The sequence below is a fragment of the Homalodisca vitripennis genome, chromosome 4, assembly GCF_021130785.1.
Source record: "Homalodisca vitripennis isolate AUS2020 chromosome 4, UT_GWSS_2.1, whole genome shotgun sequence".
Classification (NCBI taxonomy): Eukaryota; Metazoa; Arthropoda; class Insecta; order Hemiptera; family Cicadellidae; genus Homalodisca; species Homalodisca vitripennis.
Genome location: NC_060210.1, coordinates 161,350,718 through 161,371,631, shown reverse-complemented (window position 1 = coordinate 161,371,631; position 20,914 = coordinate 161,350,718). Strand labels below are relative to the sequence as shown.

At 34.3% G+C, this 20,914-nt stretch overlaps 1 protein-coding gene across 1 annotated transcript in view; it reads right to left on the bottom strand.

Moving 5' to 3' along the window:
• LOC124361254 overlaps positions 1 to 20,914 on the bottom strand; it is a 99,786-nt gene that overhangs the window by 53,892 nt on the left and 24,980 nt on the right. Inside the window, 4 exon segments of the mRNA XM_046815299.1 lie at positions 5,107 to 5,222; positions 8,387 to 8,508; positions 11,313 to 11,436; positions 18,287 to 18,390. Coding sequence (XP_046671255.1) covers positions 5,107 to 5,222; positions 8,387 to 8,508; positions 11,313 to 11,428 — 354 coding nt within the window. The 5' untranslated portion in view covers positions 11,429 to 11,436; positions 18,287 to 18,390.

The window sequence follows — 20,914 nt, the reverse complement described above, 5'->3', positions numbered from 1 at the left end:
CGGTGACGATGAAGATGTTAAAAATGAACTCTTTCCATTGTTTCGACATCAAAGAAATCTAGACCATAAAAGATGTTTCTCTTGTGTAACCAGTAGCCATCCAGTATAATCCACAAGAAGAGGTGTTATTTCCTTATAAGCTGTGCAATTCACTAATGTTCGCCAAATCACGTAAGAGGACATGCAGGATAATGGAACTCGATCTTGCTTTAAACACATCGTTCTCCAAGTATTCAGCGGAAAAACTGACAGCCAGATAGAGGGGTAGATAGAAAAAGTTTTATTAGCCGACTGAATTATAGTACAATATAAATTCCAAATTAATAGCATCTTGCAAAAAGTTAAGTCGCTAAATCAGTCAAATCCCAAGGAGGAACATGTAGAATCATCAAACTCAAAGTTTCCTGTATAAATTGAGGCTTCATGCAAACTTCCGAGGATATAAGTAAATTAATTATCATAATATCTAGCAGACAGATGAACAGGAAAAGTGAAATGTTTCCCAGCCCAGAATTAAACAGCCAATTGGATAAAAACCTTGTAAGAAAAACAAACAACATTCCCATCACCTATTGTCAAAAATTTATATTAAAAAAAGTGGAAGAAATCCTGTGTTGTTTAATTAATCAAAAGTAGATACAAATTGTACTATGAAATATACAAACATAAAAATAAAAATCAGGAAAATTTTCAAATAGAGAAAATTAATTCGTGAAAAATAATTTCAAAAAATACTAGAATGAAAGTTCATGAAATAAAAATTTATCTCTATAATACTATCTTAACAATATTTTTTTTTTTTAATTTATATTATTTTGTAACATAATTATCATTTGTAATGGAACTAAAATTGAGGTACCATATTTCATGAAATATTTTTCTTCATTCGACACATCAGATTAATTTATAAATTTCATAAACAAGCTGTTGAACCAGAAATCAAAACTCCAATTATGATTTCACTATATTCACAAGAACATTTTATCAACCAGCTTTCAATCACCTAAACTACGACAAATAACTGTAAAAATGTTTTAAATCAATGTAAAAGTTCAGCAAAATTCGTTTCACCTTACTTCCCAATACTACTTTTCATTTGATTTTTCAAATTTATAAAAATAAACGAATTACATTATTTGACAGAATACGTACAGACTAACTGAAAATTCGAATTACTGTTCTCATCACTGAACACAACAACTAAATTCTTGTTGAGAAATGATGTTCACGTAGAAAAAAATTGACACTGCCATTTTGACGCCATCTTCGAAATGTGTAGGTATTATAAAAAACAAATTCCAAACCCTCCAGATACTGATTTTTATTCAAATTTGAAAAATGACCGGAGGACAAGTATAACCCCTTTTCCCTTGTTTGATGCCGCCATCTTAGAACTGAGTGGATAATTTGTAAATCTGATATGAGGTAGTATTTATTCACCTGAAAAACCCCAACCAAGTTTTGTGAAAATCCTTTTATAAAAATTTTACTTTTTTATTCACTTTCCAAGAATGTGTCACATGTGGAGAGTTGCCCTTTGAAAATTCTGAATTAGGGTGCACCCCCTTAGGTGGTCCACTCTACTAACATTTCTTGATATGCCAAAAAGTAAGTCTCATTAACCTACAAAGATCCCCAAATGTTTATTTCAATTGATCAAGCTGTCTAGAAATTACAAGCCACTAACTTGAATGACCCTGTATAATACTTTTTCATCTGTTAAATTGTTAAGGATATATCTTGATATGAGCTGAAATTCTCAAGTACAAAATAAACTTGTTAGTGCTCTTTTTAAATTGGAAAAGATTCCACATTACCTTTTACTTCCTTATGCCTTATGTACTATGCCTTTTTTACACACATATCCCATATGGCTTAATACTATTGATAACAGTAGTGCAGCAAATAGGGTTTTTGTATGGCAAAAAGGGAAGTTTTGAGTGTTACTAAGGCCATTCCTGATAGGGTATCCTGTTAACCAGTTTTCAAAGAATTAAAAGTTAGTATGTTACCCTTTGTTAGTATGTTTGTGTTCTTTAATGTATACTGAGTACTGTTCGCTGCAGTTAACTGTAATATAATGTAGTAAACATATACTGAAGTGACTTGATTAACAATACAGCACACACCTATGGTTTACGCTGCAGTCACAATAACTGTCTAATATAAATGTAGTAAAACACCTGTAGCTCTATACTGAGTGATCTTGAGTACTATTAACAATACAGCACACACTATGGTTTTACGCTGCAGTCACAATAACTGTCTAATATAAATGTAGTAAACACCTGTGGCTCTATACTGAGTGATCTTGAGTACTATTAACAATACAGCACACACTATGGTTTACGCTGCAGTCACAATAACTGTCTAATATAAATGTAGTAAACACCTGTGGCTCTATACTGAGTGATCTTGAGTACTATTAACAATACAGCACACACTATGGTTTACGCTGCAGTCACAATAAATAACTGTCTAATATAAATGTAGTAAACACCTGTGGCTCTATACTGAGTGATCTTGAGTACTATTAACAATACAGCACACTATGGTTTTACGCTGCTCACAATAACTGTCTAATATAATGTAGTAAAACACCTGTGGCTGATACTGAGTGATCTACTATTAACAATACAGCACACACTATGGTTTACGCTGCAGTCACAATAACTGTCTAATATAAATGTAGTAAACACCTGTGGCTCTATACTGAGTGATCTTGAGTACTATTAACAATACAGCACACACTATGGTTTACGCTGCAGTCACAATAACTGTCTAATATAAATGTAGTAAACACCTGTGGCTCTATACTGAGTGATCTTGAGTACTATTAACAATACAGCACACACTATGGTTTACGCTGCAGTCACAATAACTGTCTAATATAAATGTAGTAAACACCTGTGGCTCTATACTGAGTGATCTTGAGTACTATTAACAATACAGCACACACTATGGTTTACGCTGCAGTCACAATAACTGTCTAATATAAATGTAGTAAACACCTGTGGCTCTATACTGAGTGATCTTGAGTACTATTAACAATACAGCACACACTATGGTTTACGCTGCAGTCACAATAACTGTCTAATATAAATGTAGTAAACACCTGTGGCTCTATACTGAGTGATCTTGAGTACTATTAACAATACAGCACACACTATGGTTTACGCTGCAGTCACAATAACTGTCTAATATAAATGTAGTAAACACCTGTGGCTCTATACTGAGTGATCTTGAGTACTATTAACAATACAGCACACACTATGGTTTACGCTGCAGTCACAATAACTGTCTAATATAAATGTAGTAAACACCTGTGGCTCTATACTGAGTGATCTTGAGTACTATTAACAATACAGCACACACTATGGTTTACGCTGCAGTCACAATAACTGTCTAATATAAATGTAGTAAACACCTGTGGCTCTATACTGAGTGATCTTGAGTACTATTAACAATACAGCACACACTATGGTTTACGCTGCAGTCACAATAACTGTCTAATATAAATGTAGTAAACACCTGTGGCTCTATACTGAGTGATCTTGAGTACTATTAACAATACAGCACACACTATGGTTTACGCTGCAGTCACAATAACTGTCTAATATAAAATGTAGTAAACACCTGTGGCTCTATACTGAGTGATCTTGAGTACTATTAACAATACAGCACACACTATGGTTTACGCTGCAGTCACAATAACTGTCTAATATAAATGTAGTAAACACCTGTGGCTCTATACTGAGTGATCTTGAGTACTATTAACAATACAGCACACACTATGGTTTACGCTGCAGTCACAATAACTGTCTAATATAAATGTAGTAAACACCTGTGGCTCTATACTGAGTGATCTTGAGTACTATTAACAATACAGCACACACTATGGTTTACGCTGCAGTCACAATAACTGTCTAATATAAATGTAGTAAACACCTGTGGCTCTATACTGAGTGATCTTGAGTACTATTAACAATACAGCACACACTATGGTTTACGCTGCAGTCACAATAACTGTCTAATATAAATGTAGTAAACACCTGTGGCTCTATACTGAGTGATCTTGAGTACTATTAACAATACAGCACACACTATGGTTTACGCTGCAGTCACAATAACTGTCTAATATAAATGTAGTAAACACCTGTGGCTCTATACTGAGTGATCTTGAGTACTATTAACAATACAGCACACACTATGGTTTACGCTGCAGTCACAATAACTGTCTAATATAAAATGTAGTAAACACCTGTGGCTCTATACTGAGTGATCTTGAGTACTATTAACAATACAGCACACACTATGGTTTACGCTGCAGTCACAATAACTGTCTAATATAAATGTAGTAAACCACCTGTGGCTCTATACTGAGTGATCTTGAGTACTATTAACAATACAGCACACACTATGGTTTACGCTGCAGTCACAATAACTGTCTAATATAAATGTAGTAAACACCTGTGGCTCTATACTGAGTGATCTTGAGTACTATTAACAATACAGCACACACTATGGTTTATGCTGCAGTCACAATAACTGTCTAATATAAATGTAGTAAACACCTGTGGCTCTATACTGAGTGATCTTACTATTAACAATACTATTAACAGTACTATTAACAATACAGTACACACTATGGTGTCTGCCACAATCACCTTATTAGCACACACATTAATTTATTTTATTTCTCATACGAAGCTATACCGTATACTAAATACAATTTTTGAAATTTGGTTTTATCACAAGATTGTCCAAGAGCACATGTTTAGAAATGTTGACTTGTATTTATATAAAGGACCTGTTATAATACAACTCAGAGATCAAGGTCAAAATATTGTACATGGCGCTCAACTGTATAAAAAAGGTTAATAAAGAAAGCTTCATATTTCAAAATTGAAAATTTAAATATTTAATGGTTTATTGACTTTCAAGCATCATATCATTTTTATATGACGATGTATGCAGATTTTAAGAAATGATCAATTTATTCAAATTATAAATACAGTTTATAAAACTACAAAGATTATGAATGTATGATAAACTTTCCAGATAATATTACCGCACCAAAATATCACTACTTAATAATGTATTTACCTGCAGGCGAAATGTCTGCTCAAAAGGTTGATTCAACATTTTTAGAGGCTTCTTAACAGATGTACAATGTACATTTTGTTTAGGCACTACATTAATTGTCCATGCATCTAAGGCACCTGAAAAATAAAATAAGGATTAGTTTTCTTCCAAAAAATATAGCAACATTTACATTATTGTGATCTGAAGGTCTAGAAGGAAAGTAGAGTAGAGCTTGTCTCTAAATCCATTTATGGATTGTAACTAAAACCCTCAATTCAGTATATAGTCATCCCAAACTGAATTGAAGGTTTCAAAGATATTGAAGTGGGTAGAATTGAAAAAATAATGGAAAAAAAAATAAATAAAATTACAACACAAACAGCACAAGATTTATTATAATTAATAGAGTACAAATCCCCAAAAATTAATTTTTGATTTCCCTTGAATATTGCAACCTTTTTTTAAATATGAGTACTTCAGGATTTATTCTAATTTTTTAATTAGTGTTTTTATTTAGTGCTTCTTTTAGAGACGGAGTGCATGGAGTTGATACACAACATGGTCACTGTGATTCCTGACATATATATCACAATGCTCTGGTATGATTTGTTTATTTTAACCAAGATTGTAGTTATGTATCAGGTTAGTTAATAATAATAACTTAATGAACTGTGGAAGATATCAGATTGCAGATCTTGAAATTAGTGTTACTGATATTTTTATCATAGAATGATAGCAAATGTACGAATACATCTTGCTACCTTACTTCTTCAAAAAATACAAAGTTTCTATTGTGAAAATACGTTTATGGAAATGATATCATATTCATGAATTTGCATTCATGTTTTTTTACAAGAAACCAAAGTAACAGCAATTAAGTGTATTAAAATTATTCATAAACAACTTCAATTACTCCTTAATAATGGTAAAACAAAAAATAAGATGCTTATAGAATACAACCATAGTGTCTTGGTACTTGTATCATTCATTACTGGTCAAAAACATATAAAATATTAAATTTTCCAAATATATCTGAAGCTGCATGTTCTTCATGATAATCAATAAACCAATGATGTTATATTAAGAATAAAATGTTTCATGGTACCAATTACATATTTATATATTTCAATAATTCCAATTTGTTATTATTTCTTAACTCTCACACAATTCAACAGTCCTGTAAATAAAAAATAAGAATAATGAATTATTTAGTTCTAAATAATTAATTATTTAGTACTTAAGATTAATACTGGCATATTTTTTTCTTAAGGCAAGAAACTTAGAACTGTACAGTCTTAAAAGACCTTTTCGTTTTTTGGCAAGTGTCCCAGTGACTGGCATATTTTTTTCTTAAGGCAAGAAACTTAGAACTGTACAGTCTTAAAAACCTTTTCGTTTTTTGGCAAGTGTCCCAGTGACAATTTTTCAAACTTCTATGATATAATAGGTACATCTAGGCAACATTTCACAGTATCCAGTTTAATAGATCTTACTTAAGATTAAAATAGTTTATATCAAAACATTTAAACCTAGTGGAGTAGAGACCTGAAGGCTTGAACACAAATTTCAAGCAGCATGTAGGCAACATGAAAGTTTGATTTTATAACCTAAGATATTTCATTTTAAAAGATTTCATAGCTAGAATTATTGAATATGTCCCCACACACACACACACACACACACCTGTAGTGATAGTGCGCAAAATAGTTGTCTAAGTATAGAAATGTTCAATACAGAACTATAATCACTGACTTACTCATATAGATACTTTTAATATTATTCACATACTTTTTTGCAATAACTTTTAAAAACATAAAAACATTTCTAAACAATGAAAAGATAAAACAACAATTATTCAGATTACCAATATTTTGATATACTTTTGTATATAACAGTGATCAAATTCAATAGCAAATAGCTTACTCGAGATTTTAACAGATTAGTTTGGAGGGAGTTATTTTTAGAAGTAAATCTTATGATTATTAAGTAAGATTCTGTGACACGGGTTTGCCAGCACACTCTGGCCTGTATAGAATCAATGTCATGCTGATCATATAGTTGAGCCTTTACATCCCAGTTAAGTGGATATTGTGTTGCTCTGGGGAATCCAATATAGGGCAGATAAAATAATTATCAAAAACAACACCATTCACATTATATTGTATGATAATAATAATCTTTAATTTCACATTGACAATGCCACACTGTATTGTAAAAGGATTAATCCGAGTAAATCTAAAGTCTAATCTAACCATTCATACTCAGTCATACTTACATCATGAATCACACAAACACACATATGATCAATAACATTGGTTTTGGAATTTTGCTGTTTCTGCACTAATTACAATTAGTTATCACAATAAATTTGCTACCAGCAGACGCTCTTTAATCAAACTCAAGGTTACATTAGATTTTGTATTTAGTACATTCAAGGAAACATTTTGACCTTTTGCTAATGCACACACACACACAGAACATACATATTTTCAGAATATAGACACAGGATGTCATATTCAAAATTTACAAAAGAAATTCTAATACAGTTTGATTTGAACATGATTCTAATGAAATTCTTTTATAGTCTAAAATACGCTTTCCAATTTGTATTTGCAACATCAGCCTGAGTTGACACCACATAATAAGTAGGTGTTTATCAGACAAAAGTAGGCCATTTTAAAACCTCCAGAGAACAACACCTTACTATAACCATGATTTCCATATATATATATGTATATATATAAAACATTTAAAACACATTTAAAATAATCCATACCAGAAACACTCTGCAGGGGATTTTACATTTCTCTGATAGGATATTTGTAACCTGTATACTCAGATTGTTTTTTGCCACTCATATAACACTCATGTGACTGACTACTTAAAATTTAAAATATATGAGTTTCTCATAACGCCAATGGTTGGAGTATTTTTTTTCTTTAATCCAAACGGTTGCATATAAAGAATGCTATAAGTATCTAGAAGATCTAAAACTCTCTAGAACAAAAGTCTTTTAAACATTCTGTAACTGGACTTGCAATATATGCCTAGAGCAATATTTGAGCAGTCCATCAATATATTGCTTAAATCACAAATACTTTAGATTTAAGTCTGTGTATCATATGTATATCTTAGACTCTCTTAACAAGAGTCAATACGGATGTTATTGGACCCTTGCTGATATATGTATGACTTGGATTACTTTAAATCATGGATGACGTTGAGTGACAGAAGAACAAATTTAATGGTTTTTCTTGCTTCCGCAAGAGTTTCCACAATTAGTGTACTATGTATTACTTACCGATGGGTGTAGAAGGCTTGTAAGGCAGAGGTCCTTGCTCATTGAGCGGTTGGATAATGTATCCTGCCGGGGACATCTTGTTGGCTGTGGTCACCTGTACTAGCAGGTCCATCATCGGTGTGCTGCAGTCAGAACAATAATATTATAATCTGGGTTGTTTCCAGTGCAGCAACCTCAGACAAGGTTTTGTTGCCACTTTGGTTCATACTAAACATAAACTCTTCTCCTCAACCATCTTCTCTTGTCTTTTCAACCAACCAAACACTAAAGTAATATTTACATGATTCCAAGATACAATTTGCTAATGTTATCTAAGAGGTGTGATGTGGTCATATTTTAGTTTCATATTTAATCATCATAAAAACTGTACTACTAGTTCAAAACTATATTAAAATCAAAAACGTAAATTTGCTAAAATGATTTAATATTAAATTTATTAATAAAGTATTTTCTTCTTAAACCTGTGATATTTGCAAAAGGTCTATGATTCTGATAGTTTCAAAAAGTTTCAAGTACTTTTTTATGTGTTTTTATTGAGTCATTAGGCCAGTGAACAGCATTCGGCACTGTGTACCTAAAGCAAATTATTCTGATAAATTATATTAATTTCATTGTTTTTAACCCCTTTAAGGGTAAATCACAATATTATATATAAGGGTTAAAATACCCCCAAATTAATAAATGTTTGGGGTGATGTGGAGAAAGTTTCATTTTAATGGGTGATCAGTGTACTGATCTCTAAGGCATTTTTAGGCTTTATAACGTATTTTTGTTAAAAAAACATACCTTTATTTTTCATTAAAAATAAGTGAATCTTGCACCTACTTCTTTGTTGTGAAGTAAGCTTTCAAAATAATGTTTTTTACTTGATTATGCTTTAAAAAGAATTTTTTAAACAAAACTGAGATTAAATGTTTTTGTTTTAAAGTTTAATATATTATAATAAATATTGTACATTTCTTCACACTTGTGTTTCTGTCACACTTAATGTATAAAAACCCAAAAATTAGACCAATAAAGTAACAAAATATTGTACTTTTTAAATAATATTTAACTTGAAGTTCATATTTTCTATGTATATATTTATTCATCACCAAGCGCCTGCCGCATCTATGCGCAATACACGCAGTGGATGTCAACCACTCAGTGGTGGTGACAACATAATTACTAATTTCATGTCTCAAAATTTGTGTAGTTGTCTATACAGTAAATATATCCTCTATAAAAATACACATTGATTTATATCCCAATATGTTTTATCAGGAGTGTCATAGTTTGAAATTTAAAACATTGAAATCTAAAATACATATTATTTAAATACGAGTAATACAAATACATGTCCATATTTTCAAGTAAAATATATGTATCCTGGAATACTATTTTAGAATGTATAAATTCTAGGTAAAAGGTTGAGGATGTGTCTTGTAGTTCTTAAGATATAGCGATTTTCCAGAGCCTCTGTTATTCTCCTTCATTTTAATACGTAATTTTCTTGAAATTCTTTTGTGTAATCAGTCAGTCTCTAAAAGGGTACATTTCTGTTTATGTTATAACTGTTTTTTAGAGCATGCTCTCGGTTGGCTTCAGATGGAGGTGCTCCCATACCTCAGTTTGACTGGGAGGTACGGAAAATGTGTAATGGTAACTCCCCCCCCCCCCACATTAGGTCATGTTAGATAAGCCTATTATCCACAAACATGTCTACTTCCACTTCAAATTATTATAGGACAGCATTGTAATACATCATAAGTGCTTTCACTAATATCACAACGGACTTAGTATTCTTCTACTATGATCTCAAATACTTCAAGTGTTGCTGAAATTACTGGAGCTATTCACTCAAATATTATGGAATTTTGCAAAGAAATTTTTGTATTACATTGTTCTCATAAAAACTATTTCACTCTGCCTTCAAGACCCCAAAAAATTGCTCTATAAAAGTCCCATTATTTTTTAATCGGTTCAGGAGATTGGAATATCCTCCAGTGAACATGAGTTATTTTAAGTTTGGTTTATACAACCATTTAAAATGACATGTTATGAGGCACCTGCAAGCCCGTACTCTGACCTGTTTTCTCCGGAATATTGTACCGGAGCCCGGGTTCTCTGGAGCCCCGGGCCGACCCTCGCCACATGTCTACGGATTGAAGGGAGCGCGCGGCGCGGTGGCAGGACATGACGGGGCCCGGCAGAATATTTTTCCCGGGACCCGCCAAAGCTGAGCACGGCCCTGGGTACTTGTGAAAATTGCCTGTGAAGCCGCAGGTGATTTCTAGTTTGTTTCAGTATGTGGATATGGGGTTCTACGGCATTTGGATTAATAATGAAGCAGTAAATTTAAAAAACAGTCGACGGGCGCCCGTTACGATCGGCCGCGTAAGTTTTACCGCGGATGATATTACAACCGTTAGCCTTAAAAGAGTTAAAACTGAACAGATTAAACAATGTTTCCTTAATTATGGAACAGAAATTATTGTTTTACTTTGTTTGTACTATTAAAAGTTAAATTTAAAATATATGTAACTGAGAGAAAAATTTATAAATTATTTTAAGGTTAAGAAATGTTATTTATTTTCATTAACAAGGCAATTAAAAAACTGTGTAAATTTAGTTTTTCATGTTTTATGTGCAACAACAGTCTTTTTTCCCGTGTTTTTTTCAAGGATTATTTGCAGTGCAAAGCAATGTCTCCAAGACCGAGCGACTACTCAGAATACAAAATTACGTTTATTATATATAACTTTCACCATAAAACTTATAAATCAATAATCACCTAAGAGTCTGAATGTATTATGTATAAGTCATTGCATAACAAAATTCATGTTACGGCCTAATTAGAACTATATAAACTAATTAAATATATCCAAAACATCCCTACAATTTGTCGTATAATGTACTGAGAGATGATATGCACACGCTACCCTACCTGCGTTCCACGCTCATCTTGAGTGAGTGGCCGGAGGGTAGCACGACCGAGAGGTCCGTGGAACCAGCCAACATGTCCGGCGGAGTGTCCTCCGTCACAGGGATGGGTGGGGCCATCCTTCTGCCTGCAGCACGACACAACATAACTATTGAATATCCTCCCCAATTATAATCCCCAGATCGCAAAACCATCCCCATCTGTAAATGTATATTTAAAATCTTATGCAATATAATGCTGGCTTCTCAACATAAGTGCTGCTATTTTTGAATAATTCCAACCAAACACCCAACAATACAGAAAACAATGTTTCATTGCCTTCGATTATTGGCCAGTTTTATTAAACGAAAATGTCAAGCAGGTAGATTGTTGTGAATTTATACTGGTTGTTCCACAGTGTAGTAGCCCAAAGGTAAATTAATTTTGGAAACTATATCAATTTAAAACAATTCAATTTGAAAGAATTATTATTCTTATACGTTCTATAACTTTAAAGGCTGTTGGATCATTTAAAATTTTCAAAAAGGCAGTCTTTTATACGAGTATTAGTTCTAGTTCGTATAAGATGTTTCTCAACGATTTCACAATATAGACACAGTAATTAATAGTATTTAAATTAGTGGGCTTTTAAAGTCATACAACATTGTTTTTTATCTAAGTTAAGACTCCATACAGAGGAAAAATATAAAATTCCGTAAAATAAGCACTTCGATAAATATATGAGCTTAAATATATCTTAGATGTCTTGTGTTTAAAGATGGTGACATTTTTGATGTTCCCAAATAATATGTACACTAAAATAACAGACGTTAAGACTTAGTTAAATATGTGGCCATCTCGATTCTATCGTCATGAGGACAATGCTAAACTTCAAACACTCACTATCTTGTGTTTTTTCGATAATTTTATTAGTTATGAAACAAAAACCGCAAACCTTTTAGCACTACATTATTTAAACATTAAAAAAGTGTATTACAAGAAAACCTAAACCGTGTTGTGATGCGCGTTAATCATATCTAATGATAATACAGGTCCCATAAATTCTTAGATCAATAATAAGTGCGTAACCGTGTTTGAAGAGTAACATTGTTCTGGTAGAGTAAACATCGAGGTATGTTCACTGTAGCCGAACTGTAACAACTGTGAACAAATTATCTTTATAACTACTAATAAAATAAGTAGGCTCACTAAACATGATAAGGAGGATGTGGAATAAGAGTCGAGTCTAATACAATACGTGTTTTACCTCTACAACACCTATTAGAACTATTACCCCAAATCTCATGAAATTCAAAAATCTTAAGTGTTATTTTACGTAAGCTAAACGTACAATTCAAAGCTTAAAATTTGTAGGGATCCGCTTTCCTTACGAGAACTAGAACCAAATACATATATAATATTATAGAGCAACTTAATATACGAATATCTTTTAGAACCTCATACACATGCCTTGGATACGTTTGTGAGTCAGCCTTATTCTATAAACATATTCAAGATGGCGGTGAACAAGACAAACCAAAGAAATAATTCCTTAAGAAATTCAATCCACATTTTAGTCCTACACAATTTTAGGTAGCTCATAAAGTTTAAGCATGGGGATTCCAATTGTTTTTTTAATGGACAGTTATTTCGCTTATAAAAGATAGTGAAGATTTTAAAGAAAAAACTTCTTTTAAGTTTGAAAAATTATTTTATGAGGTTATGTACAACAGTATTTGTTTCTTAAATAAAATCTATTTTTCATCCAGTTAGAAAGCATATTTTAAGGTACAAAAATTATTCTTTATAGTTTTAATTAGCATTTTGTAATCAATAACTGAAGTTGCTTCACTTGTAACAACGATGTAGGCTAACTAGACCTAACTCACAAAACATGTTATATTTGCGTGCCAAGGAGAGCTCCTATCTTTATATGCATCCACACCGAGACAAGGTTGCATTGGAGAGAGGTGGGGGAGATTGTTTCACTGTACATTTTTAACTCATAAAATCAAAGAAATTAAGGAACTTTTGAAATAGTAAGTTAAGTAAATTTTAGTTTTTAAATGTCCAGTTCCACAAAACACATACTTTTCGATTAATATAATATGAATATAAAAAATTAAGTCCTTCCATGGAGCTCTCCTACTACTAGTGAATGGAAATTCAGCAATGCTTCAGAAAAATGAATCGCCATCATTAATTCCACATCCCATTAATGTTATGTTCTTTAATTTCTAAATTTTCTTTCTTGATTAAAACGATACCACCAACAACTTTGTACTAAACGTATTTCCCATTTTGATTGAAGATCTATTGTGCGAGGATCCCGTCAGTCGCCAGACACTACAAGCTAGTGGAATATGACGCGAATACGATCGCACACAAGGAAACAGTCAGGGTGAACGAGGCTAGGACGACCGATGCGGAACCGGTGAGTGGTCAAACCCGTCCCGTGTCGTCTCGATCCAGGCCTCGGTCTACGTCATGTCTCCCCTCATTAGTCAAACATTTCTCTCCATTAGTTTTCTAACGAATGATACTCAAAATCTCCCTTCGCTGGGTGGGTATGGTAGACACTTGTATCCACAGTTGTGTACACAAGACACATCTGGTGACTGCTGGCTGACTAACTGCACACAACTCCGCTTTCTTCTCTGTTAACGTCAAAGTTTCACAATTTTAACGTTCGAGGCTCACTTTCACCCCACGTAAGTTTACGCTGATCCGCGTTTCTCATTCTTGTAAAAATACACCGTACTCGTTGTTTCCGATTAAAATCCAAAGTATGAGACCCCTAGTTCCGACAGAAGATATTTTTAAACGGGTTTCATCTAGTGAAATGCCATAAGGAAAACTACTTTATGCAGAAAACAAATAAAAAATTAAAACAACTTTGGAATTTACTCACTCTTACAAATAATCTGTTACTCAATTAGATTGTCTTGCTTTACAAATAATTAATTACTGTTGTATGACGTTCTTCCCTTCGAAATGCCCGATTATGGTAGTGAATGTGGCTGTATAAATTTAATCCAAAATCCGGGTCAGTGTGAAACACAATTGAATTTGTTATTTTTAGAATATGAACTTTCACAAGTTTAGTACGAGTTGGTAGTATAACAGTCTGCATGCGGGCAGGCGCTTGACGCTTGGCGCTCTCTCTCTCTCCCTATCTTCTATTTATTGCAAAGAGGGCGAGTAATCGATATTAGTACTCGTCAGGCAAAGTAAGCAGCAACCTGTGATTAGATTATCGAACACAGCTACTGCATTATGGGTTGCCCATACGTGTGCACTACTCATAACAAAACACGCACAGGTAAAGACAGAAAAAAATGTTAAACTCAATTCTGCGCCTGTTCTCTCTCTTAACAACCACATTAGTACGATTATAGTACGCTTAACCCAATTGGATACAGTTATAGTTATGAACTGCTAACAAAACAACGTGCATGGCTTGTATTGTTCGCAGCTGCAGCAGTATGAAAATGGAAACGATTCAACTTTACCACAATGACAAATAATTATAACATATTTTATGTACAAAATTAAACTACGACCAACAGCGAGCTGATAATTAAAAAAAGGTACATACACCCAAATGTAACATCAATGGTTTATATTGAATTATAATATTCTTGCTTATCATTTTTATCATATATTGCGGCCACTGAATAAAATCCAGTTTGAATAAAATGTAATTACTTACCTAATTACTGTAATTAATTAGCTTATAATAATTATTATTTAAATGTCACTTTATGAGCAATATAATTTATATGTCCACTTTCCTCGTCCAATGTTTCCATTACATTTTCATCATTATAAATTACGACTAATTAAGTTACTTAGTGGACATTATATCCTGTTCGATGTTATTTTGTTATATTGTTTTTGGATTGCGCATCTAATTTTACTAATCCATTTTCCTAATCAATTTGTAAATGCAATACCACCATAAAATATAGGTCAAAGTTTATTTTTAAAATTAAAAAATGCATTACTACGACAGTAAAAAATATACTTAAAATGGCAAAATGTGAATGTGAATGTGAGCTTTCCTATGTTTCTACAACTAAGTCCATTTGTATTGTTGAGCATTTAAATTAAATGAACTGATAATAAAGGCATTTGAAGCTGAACAAATATAAACAAGATTTCTCACCAATTGTATGTGTTTTGGTGAGCTGGATTTAAATTTACCGTTTTTATCCGCTTCAAGGTTTACTGTTTTGCATGTACATTGAAAACGACTCATGTATCTTTCCAACAAAGCCTAGACCTTGGAAGGCACTCTGACAAGTTTCCCGCCGTAGTTTGAGTCAATAGAGAGGTAATTGGAAGATATCTCACTTGTTGCGCGGCCCGGAAGCTCCAATTTGGCGGATAATAGTGTGGCCACACGCAAAAAAAGTATACTGGGCATAGGCGAGCGGCGAGTGGTCAGATCAGTGCGGTGTCACCAATGAGGAGTGGGGAGAAAACGCATGAGTCATCGATTACGAGCGTCGCGCTTCACTATTCCAGTACTGTACATACTTACACAGTATAGTAATATCATACACACTTCAACACCGTTAGTTCATTTGAACAATAACAATAAGAATTTGTTGTTACATTGAATATTTGATGCAAACGACAACTAACAATACTCGTACGTTACTTTGTAGTATACCAATGTAATTTTATATTTTGTGTTTAATCAAAACTTGTAAACTATATACACGTTTTTGTTTCCAATAATGATCCATACACATCATGTAAAGAAAACTAGTAGCTCTATAGTGTTATTTCTCATTCAAGAAGTTGTTTATGGTACCGGTATTCCTCTTAAATAATCCATAACAACTATAGTTATCAAAGATTACATATTCATAATTTAATTGACAAATTATTCAAGAAAAAAATCATTGCAAAAGGCAAATCCCGTAGTTATGTATCAAAAACGTAATATATGTACAATATTGGGTAGGTAGTTCAATTGGTGGGGTGGTCCGGGTGGCCGACTTAAACATGGCGACGGCCCACTTCCGACATCTGTAGCCAAACCGCACAGTTTATAATAAATATGAAGAGTAAATATGTTTTCTCTGGTTTTCCAACAACTTTCCCACTGACAAAACCACCTGACCAAATAAACAAAACGTTTCTCACTTTTTCAAATTTATAGTTAAGACAAGTTTTGTTGCTATTATCTATAATTTATTCTAATATAAAATTGAAAGTAAACTAGACTTTATAAAATGCTTTTCATTATACCAATTTACTTCTACACTCAAGTACAACATTTCAGAATTGCATTGCTAATGTAACTGTTTTACCGAGCGTTAATAAAATGTGTCGAATTAAAACTGAGCGCCAGTATTGGTCATTGGTTCATTGGTATCAACAATTAGGGGGGAAGTGGTTTAAACTTCTGTAATGGCCCTCATATGAGAATGCCCAGTTTATTTCTTTCTTTGGTCTGTGGGTGTGGCTGGGTTAGCGAGTTTTTGTAACTGTCCAGATTGAGTCATGTCCGGCGTTTTTCTCTTGGTAGTCCCTTGAATAAGATATTGAGTCAGACCTACAATAAACGTGCCTGATAGTGTAAATTCCACATGTGACTATGACGACAGTAGAATAATACTGGGTCAATGTCTTTACCAATCAAACACTGTTTCAGCAGTCTGCTGGCGATTTCCCCGGGAGCTTTCTCTCGTCTGCACCTTGGTTTCGGGTTTGACGGCTTTACCCTTAGTAAGGGAAATGAAGTTTTCTTCTAGACCTATTTTGGCTTGGACAGTCTTTTGTTAGACTAATGGTTAAAAAGTCACGCTACAGTTAGCCAGCATCACGCCCGTGGTTGTCAACTCTGTAAGATCAGTTGTTTATTCAGTTTTACGACGTATCTCTAAATTTGGCACTCAAAAACAGAGTTTTATGAGTGCCAAATGAATTTGAAAAGTACGTGTCAAGCCTCTATGAGCGGAGACGACTGTGTTTGTGTAGACCACGGTGTAAAGCAGAGTGTTCTGTTGTATTCCTTTATGTTGGCTTTGTTACGGATGTTTTTGGGCCGTGCCTCGAGAACTGTCCATTTTACTGAAAATCAGACAAAAAGATAATACTTTGGTTTTTGCTGACGATCTTATATTATTCTCATAATCCAAGTGAAATATTAAGGTAACCCTGAATCAGATGCAGCACATTGCGGCGGTAATCCAGTTGAGTGCCCTTAATTTAGCCAAGGGCAATTTGTATCTCTTCTCCGGAATGATACAGTGGACAAGGCTGAGATTATTACATCTAAGTTCACCATTCGCACGACGCACTTCACGTAAGACCTGGGTTAAGGCAAGCCTCGACGACTCTTGGTAAGCCTGACTGTCGTTCCGGCGTATAATGCTTAGATTTTTAGTTTAATGCCAACTCACATGGTAAAACAATCCGGTAACCCTAGTCAGTACTGGAATTATGTCATGAGGATAAAAAAAATAAAAGGTATAATTACTTACAAAATAAAAAACACTCATATTTACTTTGTATTTCACAACTTCTGTCTCCCAAAGTTTAATATAGACCACGTATTTAGATCCAACTACTGTAAATAACTGCTGCATTTCTACCATAACCTCTAACACTCAAGACGTTTTTTTATTAGAGGGTATCAATGTTTCAACGATTATACTAACAATAAATAAACCATTTCATTCTATACCAAAAGGGTTGACATCAATATAATATTAATTTCTGTTTAGATTAAATAAATAAATATATTTTTTACTCGTGAGGAACATGTATATACACAAGTGACAGAAAATATTCAAATAAATTTATTACCACTTCACTATTACATTAAGATGATGATTTTATAAAATAATAAACATAGCACATAACTATCGATTTATCTGACAAGGATTAGTGTATTTAGCGTTTTCCAACGTTAAATACTGATCAATTACTGACATGTATACAATCTTGTATCATTATCATTGAGGTGTAAACGAACTCACCTGTGTTCGCTAATGGTCAAGGAGCGGGCCGAGGCCGTGGGTCCTCTAACGGGACACGGGCTGACCTCCGCATCACACAGACTCTCCTCTGTCCGTTTGGCGTCCTGGACACACGATAAAACTACGTCAAAACAGTTAACCAAAATCACATATTTCATGAATACTGCCACCACAATCACGATATATCTCTGTAAGAGGACGGGCAGACCTCCACATCACACAGACTCTCCTCTTTCCGTTTGGCGTCCTGGTCACACGATAGAACCACGTCAAAACAGTAAATCAAAATCACATATTTCATGAATACTGCCACCACAATCACGATATATCTCTGTACCAGGACGGGCAGACCTCCACATCACACAGACTCTCCTCTTTCCGTTTGGCGTCCTGGACACACGATAAAACCATGTCAAAACAGTAAATACAAATCACATATTTCATGAATATTGCCGCCACAATCACGATATATCTCTGTACCAGGACGGGCAGACCTCCGCATCACACAGACTCTCCTCTTTCCGTTTGGCGTCCTGGACACACGATAAATCCATGTCAAAACAGTAAATACAAATCACATATTTCATGAATATTGCCACCACAATCACGATATATCTCTGTACCAGGACGGGCAGACCTCCACATCACACAGACTCTCCTCTTTCCGTTTGGCGTCCTGGACACACGATAAAACCACGTCAAAACAGTAAATACAAATCACATATTTCATGAATATTGCCACCACAATCACGATATATCTCTGTACCAGGACGGGCAGACCTCCACATCACACAGACTCTCCTCTTTCCGTTTGGCGTCCTGGACACACGATAAAACCACGTCAAAACAGTAAATACAAATCACATATTTCATGAATATTGCCACCACAATCACGATATATCTCTGTACCAGGACGGGCAGACCTCCACATCACACAGACTCTCCTCTTTCCGTTTGGCGTCCTGGACACACGATAAAACCACGTCAAATATCATAAGTAAATACAAATCACATATTTCATGAATATCAAAACAGTAAATACCAAATCACATATCACGAATATATTCTCTGTACCAGGACGGGCAGACCTCCGCATCACACAGACTCTCCTCTTTCCGTTTGGCGTCCTGGACACACGATAAAACCATGTCAAAACAGTAAATACAAATCACATATTTCATGAATACTGCCACCACAATCACGATATATCTCTGTACCAGGACGGGCAGACCTCCACATCAAACAGACTCTCCTCTTTCCGTTTGGCGTCCTGGACACACGATAAATCCACGTCAAAACAGTAAATACAAATCACATATTTCATGAATATTGCCGCCACAATCACGATATATCTCTGTACCAGGACGGGCAGACCTCCGCATCACACAGACTCTCCTCTTTCCGTTTGGCGTCCTGGACACACGATAAAACCACCATGTCAAAACAGTAAATACAAATCACATATTTCATGAATACTGCCACCACAATCACGATATATCTCTGTACCAGGACGGGCAGACCTCCACATCACACAGACTCTCCTCTTTCCGTTTGGCGTCCTGGACACACGATAAAACCACGTCAAAACAGTAAATACAAATCACATATTTCATGAATATTGCCACCACAATCACGATATATCTCTGTACCAGGACGGGCAGACCTCCACATCACACAGACTCTCCTCTTTCCGTTTGGCGTCCTGGACACACGATAAAACCACGTCAAAACAGTAAATACAAATCACATATTTCATGAATATTGCCACCACAATCACGATATATCTCTGTACCAGGACGGGCAGACCTCCACATCACACAGACTCTCCTCTTTCCGTTTGGCGTCCTGGACACAAGACAAACTTGTCTATTATTTATGTATTACTAAAGCCATTTGTGAGGCAGTGCTCGCACACACGTCCATAACAACAGCTTTTCATGATGTACACAATCAAAGCCTTAGAGAGGTCGATAAATATGTTAAGCACAAGTCCCAAGCAATCAAAGTCATCGACAATAGAGTCGAGGAGACTCGTGAAAGCATCATTAATCCATTTGTTTTTTTTTTTCTGAATCCTATAAGTATACACGCAAGAGTTGCAGCTGACACTAGAGTCCTCAAGCTGTAACACTAAACATCATTTGTTTTCCAATTTGATTTGACAAACTATTACTCGTGGTTGTATAATTATCGAGGGATATTTCGAGGTCAATCTTGTGAGAACGTGCTCGCATGCAATTATCATTTCTCTCACCTACATGATTGTTACTATTGTCTACGCATATGCTGACATGTATTAACATACGTGCAAGAGTTCCAGCTGACACTAGAGTCCTCAAGCTGTAACACTAAATATCATTTGTTTTCTAATTGGATTTGACAAACTATTACTCGTGGTTGTATAATTATCGAGGGATATTTCGAAGTCAATCTTGTGAGAACGTGCTCGCATGCAATTATCATTTCTCTCACCTACATGATTGTTACTATTGTCTACGCATATGCTGACATGTATAAACATACGTGCAAGAGTTCCAGCTGACACTAGAGTCCTCAAGCTGTAACACTAAATATCATTTGTTTTCTAATTGGATTTGACAAACTATTACTCGTGTTGTATAAGTATCG